The 27,707-nt window shown below is 33.3% G+C and overlaps 4 protein-coding genes and 1 pseudogene across 7 annotated transcripts; 3 read left to right on the plus strand and 2 right to left on the minus strand.

Moving 5' to 3' along the window:
• The first annotated feature begins 565 nt into the window (after positions 1-565).
• LOC111301469 (uncharacterized) lies at positions 566-3,155 on the plus strand. Of its 3 annotated transcripts, none has more exons than XM_022897152.2 (5): positions 566-725; positions 816-991; positions 1,791-1,855; positions 1,983-2,026; positions 2,762-3,155. In XM_022897152.2, exons 2-5 carry the CDS (start codon positions 847-849, stop codon positions 2,835-2,837), a joined length of 330 nt encoding a protein of 109 aa, XP_022752887.2. In that variant the 5' UTR covers positions 566-725; positions 816-846; the 3' UTR covers positions 2,838-3,155. The 3 variants fall into 3 exon arrangements, with proteins under 3 accessions (XP_022752887.2, XP_022752905.2, XP_022752897.2); XM_022897162.2 differs by having other exon boundaries at positions 609-725; positions 802-991; XM_022897170.2 differs by lacking the exon at positions 1,983-2,026 and having other exon boundaries at positions 568-725.
• Positions 3,156-5,884: 2,729 nt separating this feature from the next.
• On the plus strand, positions 5,885-6,702 carry LOC111301482 (uncharacterized). The gene has a single exon (XM_022897181.2). The coding sequence runs from the start codon at positions 5,927-5,929 to the stop codon at positions 6,461-6,463; it is 537 nt and encodes a 178-aa protein (XP_022752916.2). The 5' UTR covers positions 5,885-5,926; the 3' UTR covers positions 6,464-6,702.
• An 8,801-nt stretch (positions 6,703-15,503) lies between these two features.
• Positions 15,504-20,507, plus strand: LOC111290301 (O-fucosyltransferase 7-like). Its single transcript, XM_022881628.2, has 12 exons — positions 15,504-15,872; positions 16,157-16,282; positions 16,631-16,730; positions 16,813-16,880; positions 17,468-17,556; positions 17,674-17,854; positions 17,955-18,083; positions 18,176-18,309; positions 18,504-18,717; positions 19,382-19,566; positions 19,675-19,770; positions 19,935-20,507. Exons 1-12 carry the CDS (start codon positions 15,705-15,707, stop codon positions 20,086-20,088), a joined length of 1,644 nt encoding a protein of 547 aa, XP_022737363.1. The 5' UTR covers positions 15,504-15,704; the 3' UTR covers positions 20,089-20,507.
• Positions 20,508-20,848: 341 nt separating this feature from the next.
• LOC111290455 (uncharacterized) lies at positions 20,849-24,863 on the minus strand. Its single transcript, XM_022881800.2, has 5 exons — positions 24,710-24,863; positions 23,339-23,674; positions 23,125-23,207; positions 22,935-23,016; positions 20,849-21,397 (listed from the first exon to the last, which is right to left on the minus strand). The coding sequence occupies exons 1-5, from the start codon at positions 24,749-24,751 to the stop codon at positions 21,344-21,346; spliced, it is 597 nt and encodes a 198-aa protein (XP_022737535.1). The 5' UTR covers positions 24,752-24,863; the 3' UTR covers positions 20,849-21,343.
• Positions 24,864-25,888: 1,025 nt separating this feature from the next.
• Positions 25,889-27,565, minus strand: LOC111301491 (VQ motif-containing protein 9 pseudogene; annotated as a pseudogene). Its single transcript, XR_016338382.1, has one exon. The product of XR_016338382.1 is annotated as a VQ motif-containing protein 9 pseudogene (transcript).
• Between the last annotated feature and the right edge of the window lie 142 nt (positions 27,566-27,707).

Consider the following 27,707-nt stretch of genomic DNA (forward strand, 5'->3'; position numbering starts at 1 on the left):
AAAAACGTACAGTATTTTTTTTTTTCTTTCTCCTTTGTATTATTTGTGTATGCATTAACAAAAAGGTTTGTCATTGATATTATATTTGTTAAATTGGAACAATGAAGTAAAAGATAAAGGAAGTTAAACAATTGGAAAGCGACTCAACGTTGTTTGTCTATATGCAAGAGAATCAAATGAGAAGATATGGGCAAACAAACGTTTGTAAAGTTGCAAGGAGGATCCAATATCCATTTATCCGTATGCAATGTCTTTAGCTTAATTTTTTTTTTTAATGGTTCATTTGTCAATATTTTGGCCATCCCCACAACCAAAAATCTTCTGCCTAGTGAGGTTTTTTGAGTTTTTTTTTTCTCAATCGGTAGAAAATGATAATGAAAAGTTTTCAAAAGAACTATGTTGTCTGGTCTTTGGTTTTTAACCTGAAGAACTGCCATTGCTACATGCTTAATTGTCTGATGTTGGCCTGTTGCTTGCTCCTGCTATGAGTTGGACGAGGGCTAAAAAATGATTTGACACGAACAGAAAGATTGGGACAGAATTTAGGCATCTTAGTTTTGTAAGCTAACTTTCTTTAAGAACAAAATTTTAGGCCCAAATTTTTCTGGGCCTACTGGATCATTGTCTTTCTAATTTATTAAAAAATTAAAAAAAAAAAGTTAAGAAAACCCCTAAACCCTTCCCTGCTCACTTCTGCTTCTTTGATCTGCTAAAGCCTCGAGCGAGTATGCTTCCTTCTTCTTGTACCGATAGTGGTTGATGAATTATATTATTTTTCTAATAATGATGGCTTAATTGTAGTTTTCACTTGTCAGGGTCTCATAGTTTTGGTTAAAACGAGAAAAAATGCCGCTGGGACTGATATTAGGGATAGGAAGGGCGTTTCGCAGGAAGCGTACCTCATCGCTTGACATTCTCTCGTCGAAACGAGCCCCACGAGATTACTACAAGGGAAAGAACTGCAAATCTACTGGTTTCCACACTCGCAAAGGTTCCATTCACTTCTCTCTCTTTCTCGCTCTCTTTTGTGGGTTTTGAGGGATTTACTGATTATCGTCAGATTTGAAGGAGCATAAGAATCTTTTTGTAGCAATGATTTAATTGAAATTTTTGGTGGGTTTGTCTTTGTGATCTTTGATTAATTTAATTTTAGGGTTCGTTGATTGAGGGTATGGTTATTTCGGGGTTTAGTATGTTGCAAGTAAGCGTAATAGACTTTGAAAATTCTTCATTTTGTTTTCTTGAACATTCGGATCCAGTCGTCGTGGTTGACAGTGCTTTTGTTTAATCACAAGATGGAGTTTTCCTTGTAAACTATCAAAATGTCTCAAACTGAATACTGCATATTAATTTCTTAATGACTCTGCTTGTGCTTTTTAAGTTCTTAAGCTATTATTGATAATCTTATGGACATGAATATAATCATTTTATAATAAAAGATAAGAAACATAATTTGAGGTGGTGGCTTGAGCGAACGTGGCCTAGAATCCTCTCGATACTCAATGAGTAAGCCGTTGCTAATTTTGGATATGTTAAGCTGCAAGAGTTATTAGGCTTTAGGATTATGATTGCAAGTTTAAAAAGTCCAGTAGCTTGTATAGCTGCTAGGTTGTTATCAATATTAGAGCCACGCGGTGAAAAATAACATATATAAGTTCCATATTAACTTCCCAGAGTTTAAATCATAATCCACTGATTATAGAATGTTACATGAAATTTTGTAATTTTAATTGCTTTAACTGTATATATATCTGCCTTTTGTGTGGAGTACAACTGAAAATATGCTGCAGGTGGATATGTTCTGATGCAGGAGAAGTTGCCGAACTATTTGGTTCCTGATTTGACCGACTTCAAGGTAATTTTATTCTTTTCTTGCATTTTTTAATTTCCATTTCTCTATTTGTGGATAGAGCATTCTATATGAGGTGCATATCACCGTTTGTCTGGGAAACTTACTAATCTTCCCTTTCCAAACTTCGTAGGGAAGTTTCGATTTCTCTATTTGTGGACAAGCATTCTATATCAGGTGCAAATCACCGCTTGTTCAGGAAACTTTTTAGTCTCCATTTTCCTAGCCTCATAGCGAAGTTTCAGGGGAAACTTAAGGCTTCAGCTTGTTCGTAGGGAGGCTTGTAGGTGCTACAGAAGCTTTTTGGTTGAGTGTAATAGAATTGTCTGTTGTCTGTGTGGAACTGAAATTAGAGCATTCTGCCCAGGATAACTGAACCTTTATGGCCTATGCCCCAGTCCAATGCCATTTCTCTTTTTACTTTCTACCGTAAGGGTTTTAAACTGTTGATTATTAAATTTTAAGTTAGGATTCACTTTTAAAAATATAAATGTAGTTCTGGATTGCCAACTAAGCCCTACATATATCAAAGAATTGCACTTTTGGGGATTGATGGCCTTGATTATTTTGGATTTCTGACCTTGATATTGATAAAACCTATTTATCACATTATCTGTGCCTGAAAGAAGGATGTATTTTGTCCAATACTGAATACTTATTCTGAGTAATCATGTCTTTTTATCACTGACCTTTGTTTTCATTTTAGCTGAGAGTTGGAATTTTCTTGTGATCTCTACACTTGAGTCGTTCACTGTATAGATCCCAGTAGGAGAATTGCATGCATCATAACTGTGGCTTGACGTCCCTATTTTTGTTTTCCAAACTGTTTGAGCTATCTATTTTCTGATTTACGCTTCATTGATAAAGTCTGGATTTATTGCTGATCTGGTTTGTTCTTTTTTGTTCTTGCAGCTTAAACCTTATGTATCCCAGTGCCCAAGAAAAGTCAAAACCACAGAGGCTGCTGAATCAACTAAATATCAGATGAAATGAGAACAGTAATTTCATCTTGTCTTTCAACGTCTACCTGCAGTCGTATTAAACAAATTTCAACATGTTCTTGTGGTGTCCAACGACTAGATCAGGGTCTTGGCGGTTCTCTGTCTTTGTGCTAGTTTTTAGATTCTTAACCATTTGCCTGTGATACTGAGATCTGGTTGCTTAAGATAAATGTATGACATTTCAGCATAACCTATTGGAGAACCTCATTTAGTTGAACCTATAACATGTTACTGCTGATACCCATCAAGAGGGAAATCTGGACATATAAGCAATAAGATGATACTGTCTTTAACATTTGAACTCATCAATGTCTATATTTTCAGTTGCTCTTTTTTGAGATAGCACAATGTAAATTGGAAATTCTATTCCTTTATCATCTATTTTTCTGCTAATATTTAACGCGAGACTTTCCTACAACTATGTTAAATCTGTTCATTGGTCGGGTCTGATAGAGATTTTTTTAGCTTGTGAGTTTGGTTCGGCCTGAGACATTAAATTATTAATTAAAATATTTGTAACTTAATTTAATTAAAAATATTTTAAAAAATATTACTATTTTAACATTTTTAATATTGTAATATATTTTTACAAAAATTTTCAAGCTTTTTCGGCTGAAGGACCAAATCGGATCTTTGCTAAAGTTTTTAAAAAGTTAATCGGGTTTTATCAGACCTAACCAATGGACAAATTTAGATATTTATAGTGACTACAAGAGCAAAAAGATAAGTGTTATATCTCAAAATTTTAGGGTCAATTATACGAAAAACTAAAAAGAGAAATCATTTTAAGCCAGTTTTGAATCTTTTTGTAACATTTATTTTTATTAACAATAACTTTTTCATTTATTTTTTTAATTATTAGATTAATTTTTTATTATTTATATTCACGTTTTTCATGATTTATTTGAAAAAGTTTTGATTTTTGATAAATTTAAAAATTCATTTCTCTAAATCGGTACACAAATAAATTTATATTTCACATATTCAAATTATTTCAAACCCATATTTCTCAGCTTTTTCTTCATTCGGATTATTTCTAATTTTCCTCGATCACCTTGTAGTGACTATCCAATGATTTTATTGTTTGGCAGTTAGGATGCGGCCCCGAGCTAAAAAAGGCTATAGATAATCGAAGTTCTAATTTAGTTCTTCTTCAGCTTTTATACCTTTGGTTTTAAGTATGTTGTATGCACAGCCGGCATACGAAGTCGGTCGACATACATAGACGAAAAGTTTGCTAGTTCCGGAGTCAAATATCATATTTAAATCAAACTCAATCAGGTTGGTCAAGAAAATGGGAGAGCAAGTCCTACGGCCCCAACTACAGGAAATTTTGAACGAGATGGAAATTTAGGTATGGATGAGTGCTGTAAAGCGTCTATTACAACATTACAGATGTAGTATGGGCCTTTAATGGCTGGAAAGAATCCCACTCCCGCTTTATAGCACCAGATCAATAACCAACATTCATTGTTTCCTCCCAACTTAAGGATTCTGCTTTCGACATATATGCTATTACCGTTTCTATTAGTTCCTGAATCTCAACCTAACTCCTTTTACTCTGTTAGTTAATTTGCTTTCATTACGTCAGGAAAAGCTCCTTTCTGGCCCACGGTTCCACCTTGTAACAATGAGTTGAAATTAATAGTAATAAAGTTGGGAAAGAAAACTCATTCTCTTGAACTAATAATTACGAACTTGTTCCGAAGCTGCTAAAAAAGGTGGAACGTAATTTCAGTTTCATTCAACCTGGGTACAGTCTCTTGCAAACTTGAGTTAAATGTGACACTGGTGAAGAGAACTGAAAAGACCTGATGGGGACTTGGTTTGATTCCAAGTTTCCAACTCTTTGATTATTACCAACCAATCAAGCATGAGTTTTACATGTCATGAGACCACAGTAATCTTTATTTCTAACTATTAATCATGTTCTTAACATGTCATTAAACCTTAACAATACTTATATAGGGAGCCTGAAGCAAATTGTCTGACTCACCTCCTATACCAACACTAAGTCAAACCATGTTAAGGCTTAAATTTTCACTCACTGTGCTCATTTATTGGCTTTTATTCTTCAAGTTTCCACAAATATGAAAATTAATCTGCGTCGAAGACACTAAAAATAAATTTTAATTTAATTGATTTATAAAATTATTTTTAAAAAATAATATCTTAAAATTTAAATTTTAATACTTATAATTCGCTTTACTTATCCTCAAATTATAATATTTTTATAAAAAAATTAACATTAAAAAAGAGTTATTATTTCTGTTGAGTTTTAAGTAATATAAAACATATACAAGGTCAAATTACATTTTGTCTTTGTTATCCGACAAGTTGATCCATCAAATTAAACAAATAAATGTCAATAAATAACTTTTTAGATAAAAATATAAAGTACCAAATAAATTGGTTCGGTGGGATGTTGCGGAGTGGTTAAATGACTTACGTGCCTTAATTAATTTTTCAATGCTTCAAATTTAAAATGGTAATAAAAATATTACTTTGGGGGCTCAAAGGCATGCAATGCACTAAAAATATTTCTATATTTTTTTTCTTCCTTACTTTATGAAATCGCACCAATATGAAAAAAAAAAAATTGCTTACACGGAGAGACAAAAAGACTGTCCAATAGCTCCATTGTTTCATTTAGCGAAGTCATTAAAAAAATTTATCTTGGAATGTTAACCTGGAAAAAGTTGATGTGATCCACTGTTTTGATCACGTTCATTTCCCCCAATGGCCCAATTTTATATTGACGAGGCTTCCTTGACTTTCTACGCCGCCCTCACGAAAGCTTGTCTCATTCCACACTTCACCGTTTTTACACAAAACATCTCAACCACCGACTCAACAATCAAGTGGACCCCACCCTATTTTCTGTCAATCAGAGCCGTTCATTTATTCCATATCAAACTTTTCCAACACTTTCAGCACAAAGCATGTAGCAGTCAAAAGCGAGATTTAGAAGAAAATACGAAGGAAACCTCCCATGAACTCTCTTGGAAACGCACCCACTTTGCTTTTATATATAGTTTTTGGAGCCCAAAGGCAGCCAAGACCAGGGCTCATAAAAATGAGAAGCAAAAATCTAATGGCAAACTTGAGAAGATCATCAAAGGATGTAGCAGGTGGGCGATCCAAGCCAAATGAAGGATGCAAAAGACACCCAAAGCACAGGCAATCGCCAGGGGTTTGTTCACTTTGTTTAGGAGAGAAACTCTCTCAGTTATCAGCTAATAGCTCACGACGTTGTACTACAATTACAGTTGCTTCTTCTAATTGTTCTTCTTCTTCTTCTTTGTCATCTTATTATTCTTCAGCTTCTTCTTCTTCTTCTTCTTCCTCTCCCATGCATCGTTATTGTTTTCCTACAGAAGGAAAGGGTACATCCTTTTCTTTGTTATTGTTCAGTGGTAAAAACATACTCACTAAGAGCAGATCAGTAGCTTTTGCTTCGAGAATGAGAATAAAAGAAGGTGATGATAAGAAGAAGGAAAGTGGGCTCTTGTCAAAGCTGCTTCATTCAAGAAATAATAAGAGGGAGAAGGAAGCCACTGGTTTAGAACACTTTAGGACTATGAGAGAGACTTTGATCTCCAGGGTTCATTAATGGTGGTTTTCTTGGATTTTATTTCTTTCATTTTTTTTCATACATCAGTTTCCTTGATAGATTAGAGTTCAGCTAGCTTTTAAATTTGCAAAAACAGAAGAAAAACAAAAGATTATATATATTAAGAAGAATTTCATGTTAAATGTATTGTGCATATATCGATCCTTGTCTTTTGATTCTAAGCAGAAGATCGATTCCTTGTTTCTGTCTGTTCCTGCTGATAATTATAATGTATTGTACTTTCAGAAACATTTACTGTACGAAATTATTTTATCCTTTTGTGATTCCTTGTGACGGAATGGGGAGGAAAAGATAATTAGGTTTATTGTTGCCATGTGCTTGCGGCTTGTGAAGGAAAACGTTGTTTTATTTTGTTTAGTGTAAAAAATAAATGACAAAAGCTCCATATATCACAACAAAAACATTCTGGCAAAACCTGGTCTGATGAATCAGTGGCACAACCTGTGGGCTGATGCCCCCTCTTCATCCAAGAAATTTCTTGAGTTTGCCAAAATTCAAAGATTCAAGCTACTTCAACCATACATAGTTGTACAGTTGTACTTTTGATTTATGTTTCAGGACCTACTGCCTTATCAAAATCAAAACCACAGATCTCATGCTCTTAGCAACTTCCTATTTTTGGAATTTTTTAAGTAAAAATAAATTTTACAGTGAAAACAACACAAAATAAATTATATTCAAAAAGTAATATTTAACGTGGTTCAACTCAATTGTTTATATTTGTGAATGAGAAAAAAAAATTATTATAAACATAGAAATTATAAATAATATAGAACATCATAAATAAGTACTAATCTCGAACCTCTAAAACAATTTTAGTTTTCATGCTCCTTAGTGTATAATTTATAAAATATCCATTATCTCATGCAATCGATGTTTTTTCGAGTAAATTCTTTTTCATATCCCTACACACCTATCTCTCCTAATAAAATCTTATAACTCTTTCTCATAATTTTAAAGTTAATACTTACTCTATATATAAAGTTCACTTACTCGATCACAAAAAATTTTTATTTATTAAGAACTCTTAACCATTAAAAATATTTATCTTAAATAAACTTAATTAATAAGTAATTTTTTAACTAATAAAATTTCACTAAACTTCAAATTGATTTTCAATTAAAATTTGAGTCAATATCTAATAAATCTTTACATTGACACAAATTCTACCATCACATTAACCTTCAAAAAATTTCCCTTACACATAATTAAATTAATGTTGACTCCACTATATTCACATAAGTGATCAATACGCATGTACAACCAAATCAATTTCACCTAGTTGACTCTACTTGCAACTAACATCTTGTTACAACACTTCTTCTCTTTCATATCTCCAATCTCACAGACACAATCTGTAATAATAAATCTCCTTCCACAATTGATGTGCAATAATCTCAACAATCTCTCCCTTTCACACATCAAACCTATAGAGAAGAGCTTCTATGCTTGGCTCACAAAAAGATGTTGATAACCTGACTTTGATAACTCTTGTTAAACTTAATCTCATTATAAAATTTATTTCTACTTAAAAAATGTTAACACATATATGAGTTCAACCTTTTTAAGCTGGCACAAAACTTTTGTAAAAAAAAAAATGGACAGCTGGCAAAAAAACCCAGATCAAATTCTTTGCAATTTCCTTAAATTCAAAGTTCAAACTCGTTTATGATGAATTTCAAGTTAACTAATTTGATCAGGCAACCAGTTAAGTTTAAACAATTTGAATCAGTCTTCTTCAAGCTACAACAATTACGGACAAACTTTGCTTCCTGGTCTTTTGGGCCAAAATATACGCTATGGAAATTGAATCAAACCATCGAAAGAGACAGCTAAATTTCTACTATTAAAGACTGAATAAAAATCCCGGATGAAGTTAAAATTACCTTATCAATGTATACTGTTCAAAATTACTATGGTTCCTTTTCAATTAATAACTTTTTCAAATTAATTGTTTTTCTATTCATGATAATAAATCTTTTAATTCAACCATCTTACGAAACATGAATATTCAAACTCTTTGAATAAGCATCCGCATATTTGTTTAGTGGCTGGACTGGAGCCTATCGTCACGCTTAAAAAATTAAGCGTAATAGCATCATGATTAACCATAAAATTTAATTTAAAAGCTTAAACCAATAGCTTAGAATCAAACTTATATTCTATCAACCTACCAAGTTCTACATCACAATTTCTTACGCTTGCAAAGCCATTGTTGAAAAATGATGGCAGATCACTAATACATTAATTGGGAATATCAAGTAAGATGCTGCTAAGCTATTTGTGAGAGAGTCCATGTTTCATGTGATCATCAGAGGTGACACACCGCATCAGTGACTCAATAGTTGGTCATTGCAATCACTTTCTTCCTTGGTTCAGTCTGGTTTTTTTGTTTAGTTGTTTTTCTCGTTTCTTTCTGAAGTCCGAACCCTATTATGTAAGCACGAATTACGATCTTGTCGTAAAGTCGGCAGAGGCAGATTTCTGTCTGCCGGCCAGCCAGGCACCAATTCGTGTAGCCCTGACGTACAGAATGGGCCGTTCTAAACCAATAAGAGAAATTAAATTTGGGTTGAAAAACGTGAGCCTGCTAGCCCCCTGACCTCTAGCTTATCTAAGTCCTACTCCATTTTGGGCAGAATCTCAGCCAACTTTGCTGTCATTTGCTGGAGACTTGGGTGAAGAGGCGAGCCTATTCTTTCGCACAACAATTTTTACTAGCTATACTATTGTCTCAAGCCCAACCAACTTCTATATCTCTTTTTTCCTTTGCCATCATCAAGTGAGATGACGAATTTTTTGCACACAAATATTACATATTTCCAGGTTTGCCTAGCCGGAAATACTCATACATACTCCTCTTTAAACTCAATTAAGCAGGACAACATTGGCTTAAAAAGCTACATCAATTGCACATACTAAAGTTCAACATAAATCAAGCTAAAAGTACATAATTATTTAAATCCAACTTGATAAGGTTGTATGCCCATATATGTGATTATACACTGTCAAACAACTAATAAATTGGCTTGAACAACCTCATTATTTTGTCGAAGCAGCATTATGTCAAGCTTATCAATTGACACATGGTCCCAACCCAGAAAACCAGTGGTTGTTTACAGTTGGCTGTATCTATTCTAAATTCGTCTAAATCAGACAGGCAACTGCAAAAAGTGGAAGTTGAAGTTTCACTGAAAATGATACTAACCCACACCCTTACTTTCCACTGCCAGGTTCCCTCTGGCCAAAAACTAAAAGCCGCCACCAAAAAAATAACGTTCCATCCCTAGTCCTTTCCTTTCAATTCAATTTCACTTCAATGGAAATGCATTTTCTTTTTAATATTTGTTTATTGTGTGATCAAAGTTGGTTGAGCTGAGGGAGATGAGGTAATTTGCTACACTCAAGACATCCCACCAATGATTTAAATATGCGAAAGAAAGTGGGTTTGAACCTTAGTGTAATTTCCAATTATTTAGGTGTTTAACAGGTCAATTTTCTTCCCACTAAAAGAGCAAATGGTTCTAATACTTCCAAATTCCAACAACCCCTAACTTACATCTACAATAGTTGACTAGTTGGCCTTTTTTTTAGGTCTCACCTTACTAGACAAGTGTTCTTCATTTGCTGAAATTTATGTAATAGATAAGAATGGTAAAAAGTCGGTTGGAACTTATTAACCACCTTAAATTGAGTAAATTCGATTGATTCATTTTAATTTATTTGATTTTGATTATAATTAATTTTATAAATCGATTAAATTTATTAAATTGATTAATTTTTAATTTTTAAAATTGATAATTAAATTAATTGAATTAATCAATTTTTAATAAATAAAGGTACAAAATTGATATGAGTATTTTTTTTTTTTTTTGTAAAATATTATAAAAATTATTAAATTTTTTAATAATTTAATTTGAATTATACTTGAATTTAAGTTTCATTGAATTAAATTTATAATTAAATAATTGTTTATAATAAAAATAAAAAATAATAAAAAATTTAATTATTTAATCAAATCAAATCAATTTTAATCGATTCGATTATATTAATTATTTAAAAATTTTAATTAATTAGTTATTTATTAAATAAAAATTAATTAATTTAATTATTATTTTTTCCAACCTTATCCCCTCATAATTGATAAGGTTCAAGACTTTATTGTCTAATTTATTGTATATTCAATAGCTTTGCTTGGCCCCCCTAGCATACCACATTCCCCTATTCAGAGATGGGATCCGACCTTTTGTTTTCTATATATAGGAAATTAAAGGAACATACGTGAAAAACAGAAGGTGACCCCTAGGCTAGACTAATCGTGCGCATTACATGAGCCATGAACTTGGATTTTGCAAGTCGTACTGAACTGTTGATGCTCTTTGGTTGCTGTTGTTGACACATCTCATCAAATCGATCACACTGTCAATCACCAAGAATTCCAACTAATCGGCAGTTATAGGGCATCCATCCATCTAAGCCACCAATCGATCTATTGACACCTGTTAAAACTGAGATCAGTTTCCGCTGTGCCTTGGATGCTAATTAATAATGCTTTTTAAGTTTTAAATAAATACTTAAATAAATTAAACTACCCAACAAAGTCCGTACAGTTTTGGCTTTGAATATGAGGAGTTTCTGCTTTTGCATGTGCCTCTGTTCTTTTCTCAACGGCGAGCGACTGCTTCCTGGATTTGATAATATTGATTAAAAAAAAGTCTATAGGATATAAAAAAATTTTAATTATAATAAAAAATATTTTTTATTACAATCAATCAATACATTTAATATTTAATTAAATTTTATTTAAATAAAAATATTAACAGTGTTTATTTTTTATCAAGATAAAGTTTTATGTCAAGTAAATAAAATAAAAAAAATTTTCTACTTTATTTTTTTCCCATTTTAAAAATATTTTTTTAAAATTATAATTGATTGTAATTTTAAAATTATTTAATTTAATTTTTTTATATGATTAGATTTTATTCATTAAAAATTTAGTTGATTTGAAATAAAAAATAAAAACTTAATTAATTATATTAAAATATTAAAAATTTAAATTATTATTGAATTATATTCAATGACATTGTGTTTTTAAAAAAACAAAGCGTGAAAGGGTACCGGACCCACTTTTACCGTAATCATCATGATTATGATTATTAAAACCTGCAAGGATCAGCTGCCACGTATTACTTACTATAACACTCTGAAATAGAATAACTGCTTTCAAATACACTAAATTATCTTTCACAATTTGACATAAATTAAAGAATCCACTTATTCGGTAGTTCACAAAGTGATTGCCACGTAGCTTACTTTTGTGGTGTGATGCCTTACCTAATTAACACGTCAAAAGTGAATATTCCAAATTATTTATTGGCTCTGCCCAAAATAATAATAATAATAATAATAATAACAACTCTTGAAAAAAGAAAATTACAAATTAATTAGTAAAGGAATAAGTAAAGAAGCTTTTTGTTAAAAATGTTGTTAATTTTGTAGCCAGCACAATTAAATAAAAAAATGATATAATTTCTTGTGTAAACAATATTTAATCTTATTATAGGAGCCAAAGTTTTGAATATTTCTCATTTCTTTAAGAAAAAAGATAGAATTAAGAAAGCAAAGTTCATAAAATCAGATTTTTTGAAGCAATTTTTATACTCCCTCCATTTTTATTTATTTGTTTGTATTAAGTTTTACAAAGTTTAAGAAAAAAATTTTGATTTTAACCTATTTAATATTAAAAATAAAAAAATTTATGTTAAAAAAATAAAAAATCATAAAAAAATAATTTTGAAATATAAAATAAAATTTTTAAATATTTAAAAAATAATTTTGAAATATAAAAACAAGTGAAAAAAGAAAATGTGATAGAGGAAATAACGTTTTGGGCTTACAACTTACAATTGAAAGATATAATTTTAGGTTTTAAAATTGAAAATTGACCACTTATAAAAAGAATAGAAAAAAATTTATAGTTGCATACTTGCAATTTTAGAAAAGGGTAACAATAACTCTTCGTTTATGGTAAGAGTAAAATTAACATCAAGCTTTTTTTTTTTTTTTTTTGCATAAAAGATATTTTAATTTAATAATAGGAGAAATGTTCGTATACATTCTGTTAGTATACATTTTAAGAAAAAAAATTATGATTTTAAAACTGTTTATTTATTGATATATGTTTTTTACACTAAAAGTTAATCGCTATTACTCCCTCTATTATAAAATATTTTTTATGTATTACATTTTATGAAATTAAAAAAAAAAATTTTAATATATTTAATATTAAATTTTATTTTTTTATAAAATAAATATTTTTAATTTTTAATGTTAAAAAATAAAAAAAATCATAAAAATTAATTTTAATTGTAAAAAAGAAAACATAATTTTAGAACATTTCAAAAAATAAATTTAGAACACAATATGTTATTATAATTTTAGAACACAATATGTTATTATGTTGCAATTAATTTAAAAGATCGGAGCCTAAATCAATGGATTTGTCCTAATCGAGCTTAGATCCTAATTGCTAATGATTGTTACGCCACATCTACCTAAAAATTAACAGTTATACTAAAATATTAATTTCAATGTTCAAAAATAGAATTTTAATAATTTAAAATACAAAATAGATATATTGATATATTGGCTAATGGTAGCACTATCAAATATTCTAGTCATTTTGTTGATTGCGATTACTATAACTAAACAAGCAATAAGCATTACCCAAATTAAGTGCTTTAAAGCGAATCTATACCTAACTTTTAAATGCTAATGAGATATTAAGGTTTTAACGAATAATAAGTATTATAATCTTTGTTTTATGCATATAATCTCGAGTTACATTATAAAAGATAATAGTCTATCATTTTGTAAATGCAAACTATTTGTATTTTAAAATTCAAATTTGTAATTTTCAAATTAAAATATCTAATTTTTACTGTTGAATTTATTGGAGACAATTAATAAAGATGATCGAATTGGGTTTGTTTTGCTTAATAATATGTTATATTTTGCTAAGGAATAAATTTTTCATGAAATTTATATCTATATCTGTATAAACATGGTTAGGTTTTGCTCTCAAATTCGTGGTTGAGTCTTGCGCATTTGGATGAGACTTACACGATTACCCGTTTCTGCCGTTGTACAGCCTTGAAAAGTCTGAATCAGCAGGCAGCTCCAACGTAACCCTTAAAATAAATAAATTTTAATAATTTAAAATACAGTGCAATGATATAATAAAAAAATATAAAATTTAATCATTAAATCTAAAATCTTCACTACTATTTTGCGCGGTTTCTTTTTTGTCGTCACATTATGATAGAAATTGATGGTGAGCTGGGGATAAGTTGGCATGAGATGAGGCCTGAGCTGAGGCCTGCCAAGGTCCCAGCGGTTAACAAAGTGAACAAAATGTCAGAGGATGTGTCACGGGACTTTCAAAGCAACTTGTTTGAAAGTAGGAATGTGAAGGGATAAGATTGAGATGGATTTTTATTGGTTTCGAATATAATTTGATTTTATTATATATATATATGATTTTTAAATTTAATTTAATAATTTTTTATTTTTTAATATTTAAATTATATTTAATATAATAATATATAAAATTATATATAAATTAATAAAAATTAAATTAATAAAATATTATTTTTAAATATAATATAAAATTAAATAAATATAAAAATTAAATAAAAATAAATAAATAATTAAAAAAAATTTTATATAATCAAAATTGATTTATCTGAAATCTGATCTTAATTTACTTATTAATTTTTCAATTTAATTTGATATTTTATTTTTAAAAAAATCCGATCTTAAAATGTTAAACTGAATCGAAACTGTTGAAAATAGATTGGACTGTCATCCTTTTCGGAAGCCAAAAAAACCGACCTGATAGGCTAAAAGCCTGAATCCGCCATGCTCTATTTATTCTTGTCTTCCGAATTTTAATCTCCCGTCCACAAACTCGTCGGACCTCCCCCATAACGACAACGTACTTAGATTCATTTCGTTTTTGTACCTATCGTGAACATTTTTTTTCATTATAAATTTCAGGTATATTAGCTTTAAAACGCCTGATATTCCCTAACCTTTTTCCCGTGACACTTATCCCTCTCTCTGCCCCTACCGTCTAATTTCTTTTGACCCACAATTTTTTTAATAAATATTTTTAGGCTAATTACTTTAGAAAAAAAATTCAATAATTTTAAATTTTAATATTAATAAATTTTTATTTTCAAATTATAATATCTTTTATAAAAAACTCAATCATTGTCCAACCCAACAAATTAACTGATTGAATATTTTCTAACTTACAAAGCTACGAACTTTTTTTCATTTAAGTAATGGGAGTGAAGTTCGCACTTGAACAGTTTACTTCTCTCACAAATCTTTTAATTTTGGGCACATGGTTCCCTACCATTTCAATCAATGCAGCTTTTCTTGAGATCCACACCGTCCGTTCCCGGTCTTCTCTTTTGTGCAGAGTTTTGTTGCTTTGATTTCAGATGTAAACGTGGGTGAAAAATGAATGGAAAGAAAAAGTCAAAGTTACGTCACTAATTTAAATATTTTTCTATTACGTGATCATAAATTCTATGCATATAAAAATTTATTTTGACAACAGCCTCTTTATTATCTTGAACAAAGCCTGAAAGCTAATTGGAACATAAAGAATTGCACTACCATTTCTTTTATAAATTAAAATATCTTAGAATTAATTATAAAAAATTATTTAATATTATCAAAAGAATTTAGAATTTGTAATTTTATAAACAAAATCAAATATAAATCTACCAATTTTTAGTACGAACTTTTGTGGCCGCCGGACCCCACGAAGCGTATCCGGTTTAGCTACTAATTGTATATTTTTTAAGAGTTTGATAAGCTTATTTACCCAGGTATTTCCATTTTCATTCCTTTCTTAATCAAATTTAATTTATTTTTATTATATTTAATCCTCTAATCTACGAACTAAAAATTCTTATTTATAAACCGACCAAAAGCTCAGCAGAGCAGCTGCAATTCCGCTTTAGCTTTCTCTCGCTAACGCAGAGACAAAGGAAACGGAAAAAAGAGCGAGAGTTGAGGTTTTGATTCTCTTCGATCGCTTCATTATAATGGCGGTGGGCCGACATTGTTTCTCGGCCGTTCCGTTTTAGAAAAATAAGGAAACGGTGCTCTTTTTTCTTTGTCATTCTTTCGGAGAGAGAAAAAGATGAGGTGGCGGAGGCGGAGGGTGGTAGTGGTGCTCCTGCGGAAGATGCTAACGTGCGCCATATGCACAATAGCGTTGGTGGGACTGCTCTCCGGCCACGTACACGTGTTTCCTTCTTCCAGAGTGTCCGACTTATCTGATCCTTACAAGCTCCCTACGGTCACCCAAGTATATCTCTCTTTTTATTTAGGTTTTTTTTTTTTTTGATTTTTTCTTCATCTGCCTCTCTTAGCTTCCATGTTCTTCCATTGCCTTACTTGTTTTGCTTTCCATAAAATAAAATTTCCGCTTGATTTGTTCCTGTAATTTTTAATTTCTGAAAATTTGGCCTTATCTTTTTTTTTTTTTTTTTGGTTAGGCATAATTATTTGGAATTTTGTTTTTCTTTTTTTTTGAATTATTTATTTATTTTCCTTTGATTTGCATTTTGATTTTTTTTTCCATTTTTGTAGCAACATGAATTTAATTACCAGAAGTTAAGTACAGAGAAAAGGTGGACGCAGGAGCTGGCTCCGCCTCATTTATCGAAAGAGCAGGCTCCGCCGCATCTTTCCAGAGCTCCTATTTCCTCTCACAAGGTTTTTGTGTTTCTCTTCGTTTATTGAATAATCTGTTTGGTTGCTCAGAAATTGTAACAGTAAGAAAACCCCAAAAAAAGGAAAACAAATGTTATTCTCGGATTATATTCCTACACATCGTGACTGCTTGTTTTCTTTAAGCCATTTCTGGAGAAAGTCAAGTGGTTGTTGTAAAATTCTACTTAATCCCTTTTGAGAGGGTGTTCGATTTGTTTACCATCTATTTTTCTTGTTATCTTCTTCTTGTTGTTGTGGTGAGGATTGTCGTTCAAGTCATGTAGGTAGGTACATATCTTGATGCAAAGTAGTCATGCATCTTTCATGTTTTCACTCCTTTAGATTTGACAGTTGGTTGGTGCCAGTGGAAATCTGGATTTCGAGAAGTTGTGGAAGCCGCCTGCAAATCGTGATTTTGTGCCCTGCGTACAGCCTAGTTCTAATTATATAGGTAAGGAAGTTGTTAATTTTGAAAATTTTCTTTCAAAGTGTCCACTGAATACCTGTAAATTTGGCCTTCATTGTTTGTTCAGCTCCTGATGAGTCAAGAGGTTACCTTCTAGTTCATACAAATGGCGGGCTCAACCAAATGCGAGCTGGGGTCGGTATCTTCTTTCTTTTTGTGGTTGAATTCTAGTTTGCTAATATTATTGCCGGCTATATCTGTTATATTTGGGTGTCCATGGTTGGGTAACATGAAACTTGTTATTACTTGATTGAAAGAGACAGTAGTCTTCTATCGAACTTTTGGAACTACACTACTTGCATGTTTGCTCACTACTTCTTGCTATAAGCCTGATCTTACATGGTTTCCGCTTTCTATGATGGGATTTTGAAGTTTTCTTCCTTCTTTTGTATGTTGACTGATGTCCAATTCTCATACAACTCCACAATGGTTTAAAAAATTCAAATACCTTTGAATTTGATGTATACCTTCACCCGCCATGTTTCCTGATAGAGAAAGAGACATTAAGACATCTACCCTCCAATAGATACATACATGATTGTCCACACAATATTAATTACATCTCCAGTAGCTATGGGATGATACTAAAAGATTAAAATATTACATGTGTTAAGTTTACTGATTAAGATATTGGTATTACAGCCGTTGTAATATTTACTCCAATATGACTATTAGTTTTTCTTGATCATTTTGCTGACCGGAGTCTCATTCTTGAATTGTAGATGTGTGACATGGTTGCTGTAGCCCGTATAATAAATGCCACTCTTGTAGTTCCAGAACTTGATAAGCGATCATTTTGGCAAGATACTAGGTAGCCTTTCTTCTGCAAGTCATATCCTCTGCAAAAGTATTATGACTGTACTATTTTCTATCTCTGACTGAGTTTCCTTGTGACTAATATTATTTTTGCTTCTTTCTTGACTTGCAGCAATTTCTCTGATGTTTTTGATGAGGACCATTTTATTAATGCTTTAGCTAATGATGTTAAAGTCATAAAAAAACTTCCTAAGGAATTGTTTTCTGCTACCAAAGTTGTTAAGCATTTTAAAAGCTGGTCTGGTTTGGAGTACTACCAGGATGAGATAGCTAGCCTGTGGGAAGAATATCAGGTTTGTCTTTATTGTGATTAATTGATTATGCTAACCTGTTTATTTTATTTTCCTGATGGAAGTACTCTCTCAAATGCTCATTTCCCCCATTTTTTACCAGGTTATTAGGGCTGCTAAATCTGATTCTCGCCTAGCAAATAACAATCTGCCTCCAGATATACAAAAGCTCCGTTGTCGTGCTTGCTATGAAGCACTTCGTTTTGCACCCCAAATTGAAGCAATGGGGAAAGTAATTAGTTTGACCTGATATCAATTTACTTCTTAGAGTCTTTTGTATGCTTTTCTATATTCATCATACTTATTAAGTTGTCAATATCGCAGTTGTTGGTGGATCGAATGAGGGCTTATGGTCCTTTCATCTCATTGCATTTACGATATGAGAAAGACATGCTTGCCTTTAGCGGATGCACACATGGTTTATCTAATGTTGAAACTGAAGAGCTAAAGACAATCAGGTACAACAGTTACCTAGCTTACTATATGTATCCAGAGGAAGATGAAAGAAAGTGGAAAGATAAAGTGGGAGAATATTGTTTTTTAATGTACACAGTATGATAGAGAAAAAATAGAAATGTCAAAAAATAGAAATGTCACCAAGTTGGATAAGAGACCAACTCTTTGTTATACCACTTTCTTTCTGAATGTGCAGAGAAAACACTGCCTATTGGAAAATCAAGGACATTGATGCCAGGGAACAGAGATCCAAAGGATATTGCCCGTTAACTCCAAAAGAGGTCGGAATTTTTCTCACTGCTTTTGGTTTCCCATCGAACACTCCAATATACATTGCTGCTGGAGAGACATATGGGGGTGATACTCATATGGCTGATCTACGGTCTCGTTATCCCATGTTAATGAGCAAGGTAGGGAGTCATTTCATTGCTTTGCTTGGTGCTCCTTTATACAACTGATTATTCTGCCGCTGTTTATTTGGGAAACATTTTTCACAAGGCCAATGGTGAAACAAGATTTTGAACATATGGAACTTAATATTCATGGAAATTCAGTCATAGTCAGCCTTGCTTTATTGCAATTATAATGCACATTGATATATCCAATATAATATATGGTGAGACTAACTGTTTGTGAACTTTATAGTGGTTTGTCAATCCAGTTCATACATTATTAAAGTAATTATCATTCAAAATTTCTAATGCACATATCATGTTTATTTCTCCCTTGTGATGGATTGTGCCTTTTTATTCTCTAAAATTAGCAATGGACTAATGAAGAAAGCAGTTAACATTGTCTGCGAGATCTTTGACCATTGGGTACCATTTTAATTACTATATGGATAATCATTGCAATGTTTTGCACTGTCTCTCTCTCTCTCTCTCTCTCTCTCTCTCTCTCTCTCATGTGTGCATATGAATAAAAATGTACATACATGCACAAGTAGGCCCAAATACTCGGACACTCACCATCTCTCTATAAAATTTAGTTAAAAGGATATAATAATGTTGAATGTTACAGAATAAGGACGAACATGGAGTTAGAATTAGTCTTATATCTTGTGATATTTTGAAGGAAAAATTGGCTTCTGTTGAGGAGCTTGAACCATTCACCAATCATGCATCTCAAATGGCTGCACTTGATTATATTGTATCTGTTGAAAGTGATGTCTTCATTCCATCGTACTCTGGAAACATGGCAAGAGCAGTTGAAGGGCATCGTCGTTTTCTGGGACATAGGAAAACTATTTCTCCTGACAGGTGAGTCAGTTTATTTTCTAAAACTCAACTCATTTTAAGTTGTGCATCTATATTCATTTTCTAATCTTTCATGGTGTACTGAAGTTGTTTCTGTACTCTCTCCTTTAGGAAGGGGCTCATCCGTCTATTTGACAAAATTGAGAAGGGGTTATTAGAGGAAGGCAGAAAGGTTTCAAATCGGATCATTGACATCCACAAAAAACTGTATGTGGTTCTTGTCTTTAATCATTATATGCTGCAGATCATGGCCTGTGGAAGGAGGGGACTCCATTATCATCGTTCTGCTGCACTTATAACAGATATAATATCGATATGTATGTAATATTCAAGCTCCTCTTAACTTATGGATTCTTTCATGGATTGTACAGGCAAGGGTCCCCAAGGAGGAGAAGAGGCCCTGTCTCAGGAACAAAAGGCATGGATAGGTTTCGTTCTGAAGAATCATTTTATGTAAATCCATTACCGGATTGTTTGTGCAGAAGGGTATCACAGACCGTAAATGCATCTATTAGAATCAGATAGATCAGATGCTATAGAGCAATTGCTTTTATTGAAGATCCCCTACTTGGTTGTTTAGTGGATATAGCATGCTATCCATCAATTGAAGATCTTAAAGCTAGCAATGCCACTACAAAGAATGGGGACGCGGAGTGTGCATGTCTTGAGTTTCAGGAAATTGATTCCAATTCAATACTTGGACGGGTACGACAATGGATTTTAGGGGGTGTATGGCCACGTATAGAGCATAGGATAAAATCGACGCCAGGAAATTCACATGCTCTGGGGAAGTTGTCTAAGTTTCTGCAGTGCCATAGGCGATTCATTGGGTACCAATGCTTCGAGAAATAATACCGTGCTCTCATCCATCTGTTGATTTTTCATTTGGGAATTGTTTTGGCCATGATAGTGAAAGCATATTAATTTTGTTCTCTTTTTGCAAATGAATTCTGACAATTGTCATTTGAGTGATGAAGACGGGAGAAATGAGCTAGCCCTGGCCCTCCGGGGTGGAATTGTCTATTCTCCAAACCGAAGATCCTGAAGGATACGGATCTGGTCAGAGGGTAGAGCCCAAGGCGGATACAGATTTGTTTCTAATTTGTGATTTGTGTGGCTTTAGCTACTAGTAATTGGGTCCGTGACTGGATAGTTACTAGAAAACTCAAGAACAGGGTCCACACACAATAAAAATCAAGAATTAAAGACACATCATATAGGAATTCCGAATACCCCATGCATTAACATATCCTCTCTCTCTCTCTTGTGTCGAACTCAAATCGCAAAGACGAAAAAAATATATTTTACTGTTGAAAATTTGGGAACATGGAGGCAATGAGGGTCTCTACCCTTTCAACTACACCATTTAACTTGTAGCTGATATCTTTCCTAAGGTCTTTAACACAGATTGCGACCACACATACAGGTACAACATTCCCCCGCACGACACTAGGAATGCTTGGACATTGTAAATAACAAAGTTACATGTACTTGTTATCATATAGTATACTTTACCTCAATAGCCTGCAACTGCATGATAGTTGCAGCAGAAAAAAAATAAAAATAGAAAGGAAAAACAGTTTCATCATGGTACCGATGAGTAATAACTTCCTTTTATGAGCAACACATTGTATCATCCTTGATCTTAGTCTACGGGCAGATGGAAAAATTTCTTATTACCTCATCCTTTCAAATTCTCTTTTCATTCGAGAAATTCACTGTGGTTAACAGTTGTTATAATAGAAGAAAACCACAAGAAGATTTTACTGACAGGTACCATCTACAGAGGACCTGGAAAAGTACCATTCTCCCTTTGCTCATTCCATCGGTCTATCTGAGAAACATAAGAGTAATTGTTAAGTGTAAAGAGCAACATTAAATATCAACATTGATTCATAAATGGTGAAAAAACAAATTAATCAACTTTGATTAAGGATGAAATTCTTCTAATATATTAAGATAGACAAAATGCTAATACAATCAGCCTACTAACAAACAGGCATCTTCTTTCTTAACTACCCGCAACAACCATAACGTTATATACTCATTCAAATAGTTTAAAATGGGGCAGGAAGAATGGATTGATCAAAGCATAACATTTCCCCATAACTTAAAATATGCAAAAAAATATGGGAACCAAACCGCCAATTAACTCTTGTAAACACCTTTCAAAAAATTGAATTGAGCAAGCAAAACTAAACATTTTCATTACTGCCTCTTTGTTTTGGGCTGCCTTCTATTTTGATTTTTCTTTGTGTTAGGTTTCCGCAAAAATCTCCAGATCAATTGACAATGTGCCATCCAAGGACATGATGGAATCGGATTTAATCTTCTCTAATTCGGTAATTTTAGTCCAACCCAGGAATCAATTATAAGATTAAAAGATTTGGTTCAAAAACTGGTTCAAAATTTAACTATATCATATTTTTAGACTAATTGGAGCTATTGTAGAACAGACTTCTCTTTTCCTGTGTCACCTAAAATTTGAAATTTAGGAAATCTTTTGTTCACGGAAAAATCCATCATTTCCAGCAATCTGCAAGTTAGGTCTATTTTTAGGGTAATTTAGTTGAGCTAAGGGTTCAATGGTAGCTTTTAACAGTCAGATGTTTCCTCTCAATATAAATATATGATTATGCATTTATTACTTAGCTTCCTAAGTAATCACTGTATCTTAGTAGAACTTCACAAACAATAAAGACTGATTAGGATCCTAATGCATTGATGCAATCCAAAATCAAAATCTAATTCCCTTCATAAAATCCTCTCAACCTAATTCTTTCAAAAACTTCAAACCAAAATTCTAACAATTAATCCCCCTTATTTTGCCCATTAAACCCTAAACTTCTTGATAAAAGGAATGTCCTTCAACATGTTCTCTGCTGGCAAGCCAAATAGATCTATGCCTACACATGTTACTTCCGTATCCAAGAAATTAACCCTAATCTATTCTCTTTTCTCCAAATACAAACCCTAAAACAATCTTTCTCAAGCCTAACCCACAACAAGGCAAGTGGGCAGATTTCCAAAATGGTTTTACATAAGGGGCATCTCTTCATGCCGTCCATATGGATTTTCTGGCATTTCAATTCATCAAAATATACAAAAAAAAATATTTCAACTAATTCACTCAACACCTATTTGACATTTATATTTGACAGCCCTTCAACATTAGGTCATCTCTAACAAATATTCACGTTTTAGAGTTTAGTTTAGCAACTAGTCTCACAAAAAGATGTGGGGCCATAAGGCATTCCTTGATATAGGCATACATGGCAACAGACAGCAGCCATCCGATAATAGTTAAAACCATTATGCAACTGATTACGATGAAGATAAATGTATTATAGTTCTTAGGAGAAAATACACACCCATTCTCCAGGACAAAGGGCACGGTAATACTTGGCAAACTTATCACACTCTGAAGCACCTTCTCCTTTTGCAGCTACACAACTATATAAGAGAAAAAGATAAAAGACATGTCAAGAAGCATTTCAAGAAGAAACAAAGCATTATACCTTTATAAGATACAAAATAATTCATAAACAAAGTTTAACTCACCGATGGTACTCAATATATCGGGTGAAGCAATGCCTTGTTTGGTTTGTAGTTGGGAAGCGGAAATCTGCTGGAGCAGTCTCAAGCTGAAAACCAAGCATGCATCACAGTATGTTAATGAAGCAATCTAATGTGCAAAGATGAGTTTCATAAACACACAAAGAAATCTGGAGTCAGCAAAAATAAAGTTCTTAATAAACATGTTCAGCAGGGCAACCTTTATCTCTGGTGTTTCTTCCGCATCACCTGAGTTCTCCTCTGAAGTAGGTTCAGTACTTTCCTCGGCAGCAGCTGAAGCATCCTCAGCACTGTTCTCAGCAGTAGTATTGGCTTCAGTGCTTTCCTCAGCAGCAGCAGGGGGAGGAGCCTCAGTGCTTTCCTCAACTGGAGCAGGAGGAGCCTCAGTGCTTTCCTCAACTGAAGCAGCAGGAGTCTCCACTTTCTCAATGAAAACTTCTCCAGAAGAAGCATTCACTGGATTTTCGACATCTTTTGCATCTGCTGCTTTTGTAGCCACATCTGATTTCTCCTCTTTCTCCTTCAGCAAATATTGCTACATGTCCAAAAATTCAAGGAAAAATAAATAAGTTTCCAGCATAAACAGGTAAAAAACACAGAATTAGAGGAATTAGTAACAGCTCAGCTACACAAAAGGATTTACAAGAATAAGAAGTAGGTATTTCATTTAAGTTACCAACGCCGCAAACACGGTTGCATCTTAGCCAAATTTAAGCATGAATGGGAAGTTCAAGAAGGAAGAACTAACAACAAGCTTGAAAGAAGATGATAGAAAGCCCAATTCATCATTCAAAAAAACTGATGAACATAATTGTTCACACAAAATACACAAAAGCGAATTTACTTTTAGTTCCTAAACTACAATGTTCATGCAAAAGTACTATATGTATTGGCATGACTACATGACCAGTGAAAACTATAACCCACTCCTACTCAAAAGCTTTGTATGCTTAAGCCACCAAAAATTTTGCTCAGAAATTTCATTTGAACCATATTTTAGTATTAGTTATTTGATTAAGCACCACAACTAGTAAAAAACACAATGAACTTTTGCTCAAAACGTTACATTCCATTGACCGTCACACGAATGAAGCCCCTCAACAAGCAAAAATATTGTGCACAGAAAATTCAGATTCGTAGAATCATAAGGCAGATCATAGAATAACTTCAACGAGTCAATATAGAAAGAAAAAAGTTACAACAAATTACGTTACTAACATATTCATGATGATGCTGAACAAAATTGGACTTAATTATACTTGATAACCAACATGGACAATCAAAATCTAATCAAAACAAAAATCTCAAAACTTCAAAAAGCTGAGACGCTGTAGCCACCGAATAATTCTAATTTCAACAACAATATCCAGCATTACTTGGTCAGATCGGCTCATTTCAATCCAATTAAACAAAATTCTAAAAACCAAAATTGAAGATCCAAAAATTGAAAAAACAACAAAACCAAAGAAGATCAAACTACGTCATTTCTACAAGGATTCAAAAAACCTACGTTATTGCTTTCAAAGAAATGAAAATAAAATTTGAATCAGAGATAGAGTAAAAAGCGCACCTCAGATAGGGAAGGACGCTTTTCGGTTTGAGCTTCCGCCATTGCCGGAAGAGGAGGTGATCGGTTTTTAATTTTTTATCAGCTACTGGCGACTGAAGACTTCTAGAGAACGGCCAAAATATGAAAATATGGCCAAGACGAGAGATGTTAGTTAGGTTAACATTTCAGTGGTTTAACTATTTTACTGCGACTGTAAAAAGAGAGTTAAAGAGATATTGACTTCACGCAGCATCCGCCACGTATTACATTCCGTTTACTATTTTGGACAGCTGTCGGGGTAAATTTTAGAAGCTGCTGGGCCTGCTTTCTTTGGACTGACTAGTCTTCTGGGCTGAAGGGCGGCCGCCTGGCTCATAATTATGGGCCCACTTTTTTTGATAGGCTAAAAGTTCAGCTCGTTTCCTTTCCAAGAGATAATAATTTTTTTTTCAGCCTCACAGGAAATACCAATTGGTCTAAATCCACCATCATTCATCTACAAAGCAAACCATTTTAGTCACTTTAGCTTCCTTCGCGCTCCAAATCATTTATATAGTTTCTAGATAAGTGAACATTCATTTAATGGATGTATTAATGCAGCTTTAGATGATTTTTCCATACCGTTACTATTTACTACTATTAATAGTCTAATACTATGAAATTTTTTTTCCCTATCTGTTGTGGAAGAGGTCAATTCAAAACCCCGAGAGTAGTTGGGTGATTTGGTCACGAAAAGACTAGCTTTAAATTTAAAGATAGCCTCTACAAAGTAATATGTCATTAGCTAGTAAACATCTACTCAGAGGTATCCAAAGTAGGCTGGTATACAATGCAAAGTTTTGGTTACAACTTACAACATCAAACTCCTGCTGCAGATCTTGTTAGTCAGGAAAATGTTTCTAATTTCAGTTACTTCCTGCAATGCGAGCATTCTCAACGGGTACATGTCATAAATCCTAATGATCAAATAAACCACTTCACTGAACCATTCATTTTTTTTTTTTTAAAGTTAAGACGAAGAGATTATGCCACCTCTTAATATGATTGTATAAATTAATCCGAGTTAAATTAATTTCTATTCAACTAAGCTAACCATTCAGAATTTGATACGCTGGGATCATAGCCAATGCTCAATCCCTACAATTGAGAAGAAAAACTGATTTAACCTACTTAAAATCTATGAAGAAATCCACGTCTGACAACAAATAACACAACTTATCCAATTATTGCCGAAAAAATAGATACTTTATATCCACAAATGGCTAAAATATGATTAGCAGATACAAACATAAACATCATAAATATAGCAAGAACAAATCTTATATGATACTACTAACTTTTGAACTGTTTTTTCTCCACCCAATTTTCAACAAAAAGAACATAATTTAAAGTTTCTGTTTTTACATAACGACGAAAAAAAAAAAAAACAAGCTTCTAACTTCTAAATGACCTGGGCGAGTCAAAATTTTTTTCTTTATCCGACCACTGGTAATTGAATAAAATTCTCCGCCAACGCTAACCATGTACAAAAACCCTGACGCCACAATTTTTCTCCTTTTGAAGACTTGCCTCAGATTAGAATTATCAAAGACCTCGCCATTTTGGGCTCGGCACAGGCAGCGTTGGTGAAAGCGGCAATCCTAACTGACCCGGATTTGGAGAAAATAGCAAACTTGGGGAAAGTAAAGCATATGGTGACCGTGGAGAATTCAGGCACCCGAATGGTAGTGGTGATGACGGTAACTGTGGCTGGATCATCCCCGTTGATGATATCTGTGGCGGTTGTTGTTGTTGTTGCTGTGGTTGCTGCGGCGGTAGCACCTGTGGTTGATGCTGTTGTTGTGGGGCGGTCAAGTTGTTCCAACGGGGTGAAACCAGTGGGGCCAATGGTGGGAATCCTGAGAATTGCTTTGGATTGGAATCAGCAGTAGCGGACATAGAGCTTTGTAGGTATCGCATATAAGCAGAGATCGGAGATTCGGCCGCCGCGTGTACAGCAGGAAACGGCGGGAGAGGTGACAGAGGTGCCGCAGCAGGTGGCCTTTGAATGAAGCTATTACCAGTGGGGCCACCGCTAGGAGGGTTAGGTTGAGAGCATCCGGAAGGGTTCATGTCCGGGAAGGCGCAATTAATCATGGAAGGAGGGCGATTGCTAACGTGCGCCAATGGAGGAGGCCGGATCCTCTGGAGTCGAGAGCTTTGCTGTTTGGGGTGGTGGATTGGTGGAGGAGTAGAAAACCGCTCGTGAGCCGGTGAACCAGTTAGCTTCTGTACGACATCCCTGAAGTCGCTTTTCTTGATGTTGTAAACGGGTGGCTGGTGTTGTTGAGCCTGGAGACTGCTTTGGTTAGAATTCTGAGGCTGGTAAGGTTGAGGTGGAAGCGCCTGGTTGAGGTTCTGAGTCTGGTCAAAGGAAGGTTTTTGGACGAACGGAGGGACGTTGGTGGTGGTGGTGGTCGAGGAGGGCTTGGAAATCTTATGGGAAAGCTTGTTGAGGTGTTTAAGGTAATAATCTCGATTGTTAATGTTGTTGGCATCGGAGCAACTGGTATTGGCGATAGAGTCACCAGAAGAGTGACAGCTTTTATCCATTTTTAGCCCAAAAAAAAATTCCCTACCCTTCTCTATCTCTCTCTAGATCTATAACGATCTTTTTGTTTCTGTAAGCTAAAAACCAAATGTCTGTGATCTAGCAGCGGCTATTGCTTTGGATTTTTTTTTTCTGGTGCGCTAATCTTCCTTTATGCAGACTTAACGGGGTCGGCGAGTAGCGACAAAACAAAAGAAAGAGAAAGCGATGGAGAGAGAGTGGAGAGGAGGGTTTTCTTCCACGGGAGTAGAAAAGATGATGGGTCTTGAAGACTTCTATTGATAGAAAATTTAAGAGAACAGAAATAGTAAAAAAAAGAAGAAAGTATGATTTTGAGGGTTGAAGAGTATTGTTTTAAAAATAATTATATTTACAAGATATAATAAAATTTTAAAATTTTTTTAAATTAAAAGTAATGAAATTAATTAG

The sequence above is a fragment of the Durio zibethinus genome, chromosome 3, assembly GCF_047325235.1.
Source record: "Durio zibethinus cultivar Kanyao isolate XHJ-2024 chromosome 3, ASM4732523v1, whole genome shotgun sequence".
NCBI classification, from domain to species: Eukaryota; Viridiplantae; Streptophyta; class Magnoliopsida; order Malvales; family Malvaceae; genus Durio; species Durio zibethinus.

Coding starts and splice junctions, on each gene's coding strand:
- LOC111301469 (XM_022897152.2), top strand. CDS start 847: ATGCCGCTGGGACTGATATTAGGGATAGGAAGGGCGTTTCGCAGGAAG. Junction 992..1,790: donor TGGTTTCCACACTCGCAAAG/GTTCCATTCACT, acceptor AATATGCTGCAG/GTGGATATGTTCTGATGCAG. Junction 2,027..2,761: donor GGACAAGCATTCTATATCAG/GTGCAAATCACC, acceptor TTGTTCTTGCAG/CTTAAACCTTATGTATCCCA.
- LOC111301482 (XM_022897181.2), top strand. CDS start 5,927: ATGAGAAGCAAAAATCTAATGGCAAACTTGAGAAGATCATCAAAGGAT.
- LOC111290301 (XM_022881628.2), top strand. CDS start 15,705: ATGAGGTGGCGGAGGCGGAGGGTGGTAGTGGTGCTCCTGCGGAAGATG. Junction 18,310..18,503: donor GAAGAGCTAAAGACAATCAG/GTACAACAGTTA, acceptor CTGAATGTGCAG/AGAAAACACTGCCTATTGGA. Junction 19,567..19,674: donor AAAACTATTTCTCCTGACAG/GTGAGTCAGTTT, acceptor TCTCTCCTTTAG/GAAGGGGCTCATCCGTCTAT.
- LOC111290455 (XM_022881800.2), bottom strand. CDS start 24,751: ATGGCGGAAGCTCAAACCGAAAAGCGTCCTTCCCTATCTGAG. Junction 23,675..24,709: donor AGCGTCCTTCCCTATCTGAG/GTGCGCTTTTTA, acceptor TTGGACATGTAG/CAATATTTGCTGAAGGAGAA. Junction 23,208..23,338: donor AAGAAACACCAGAGATAAAG/GTTGCCCTGCTG, acceptor CTTGGTTTTCAG/CTTGAGACTGCTCCAGCAGA.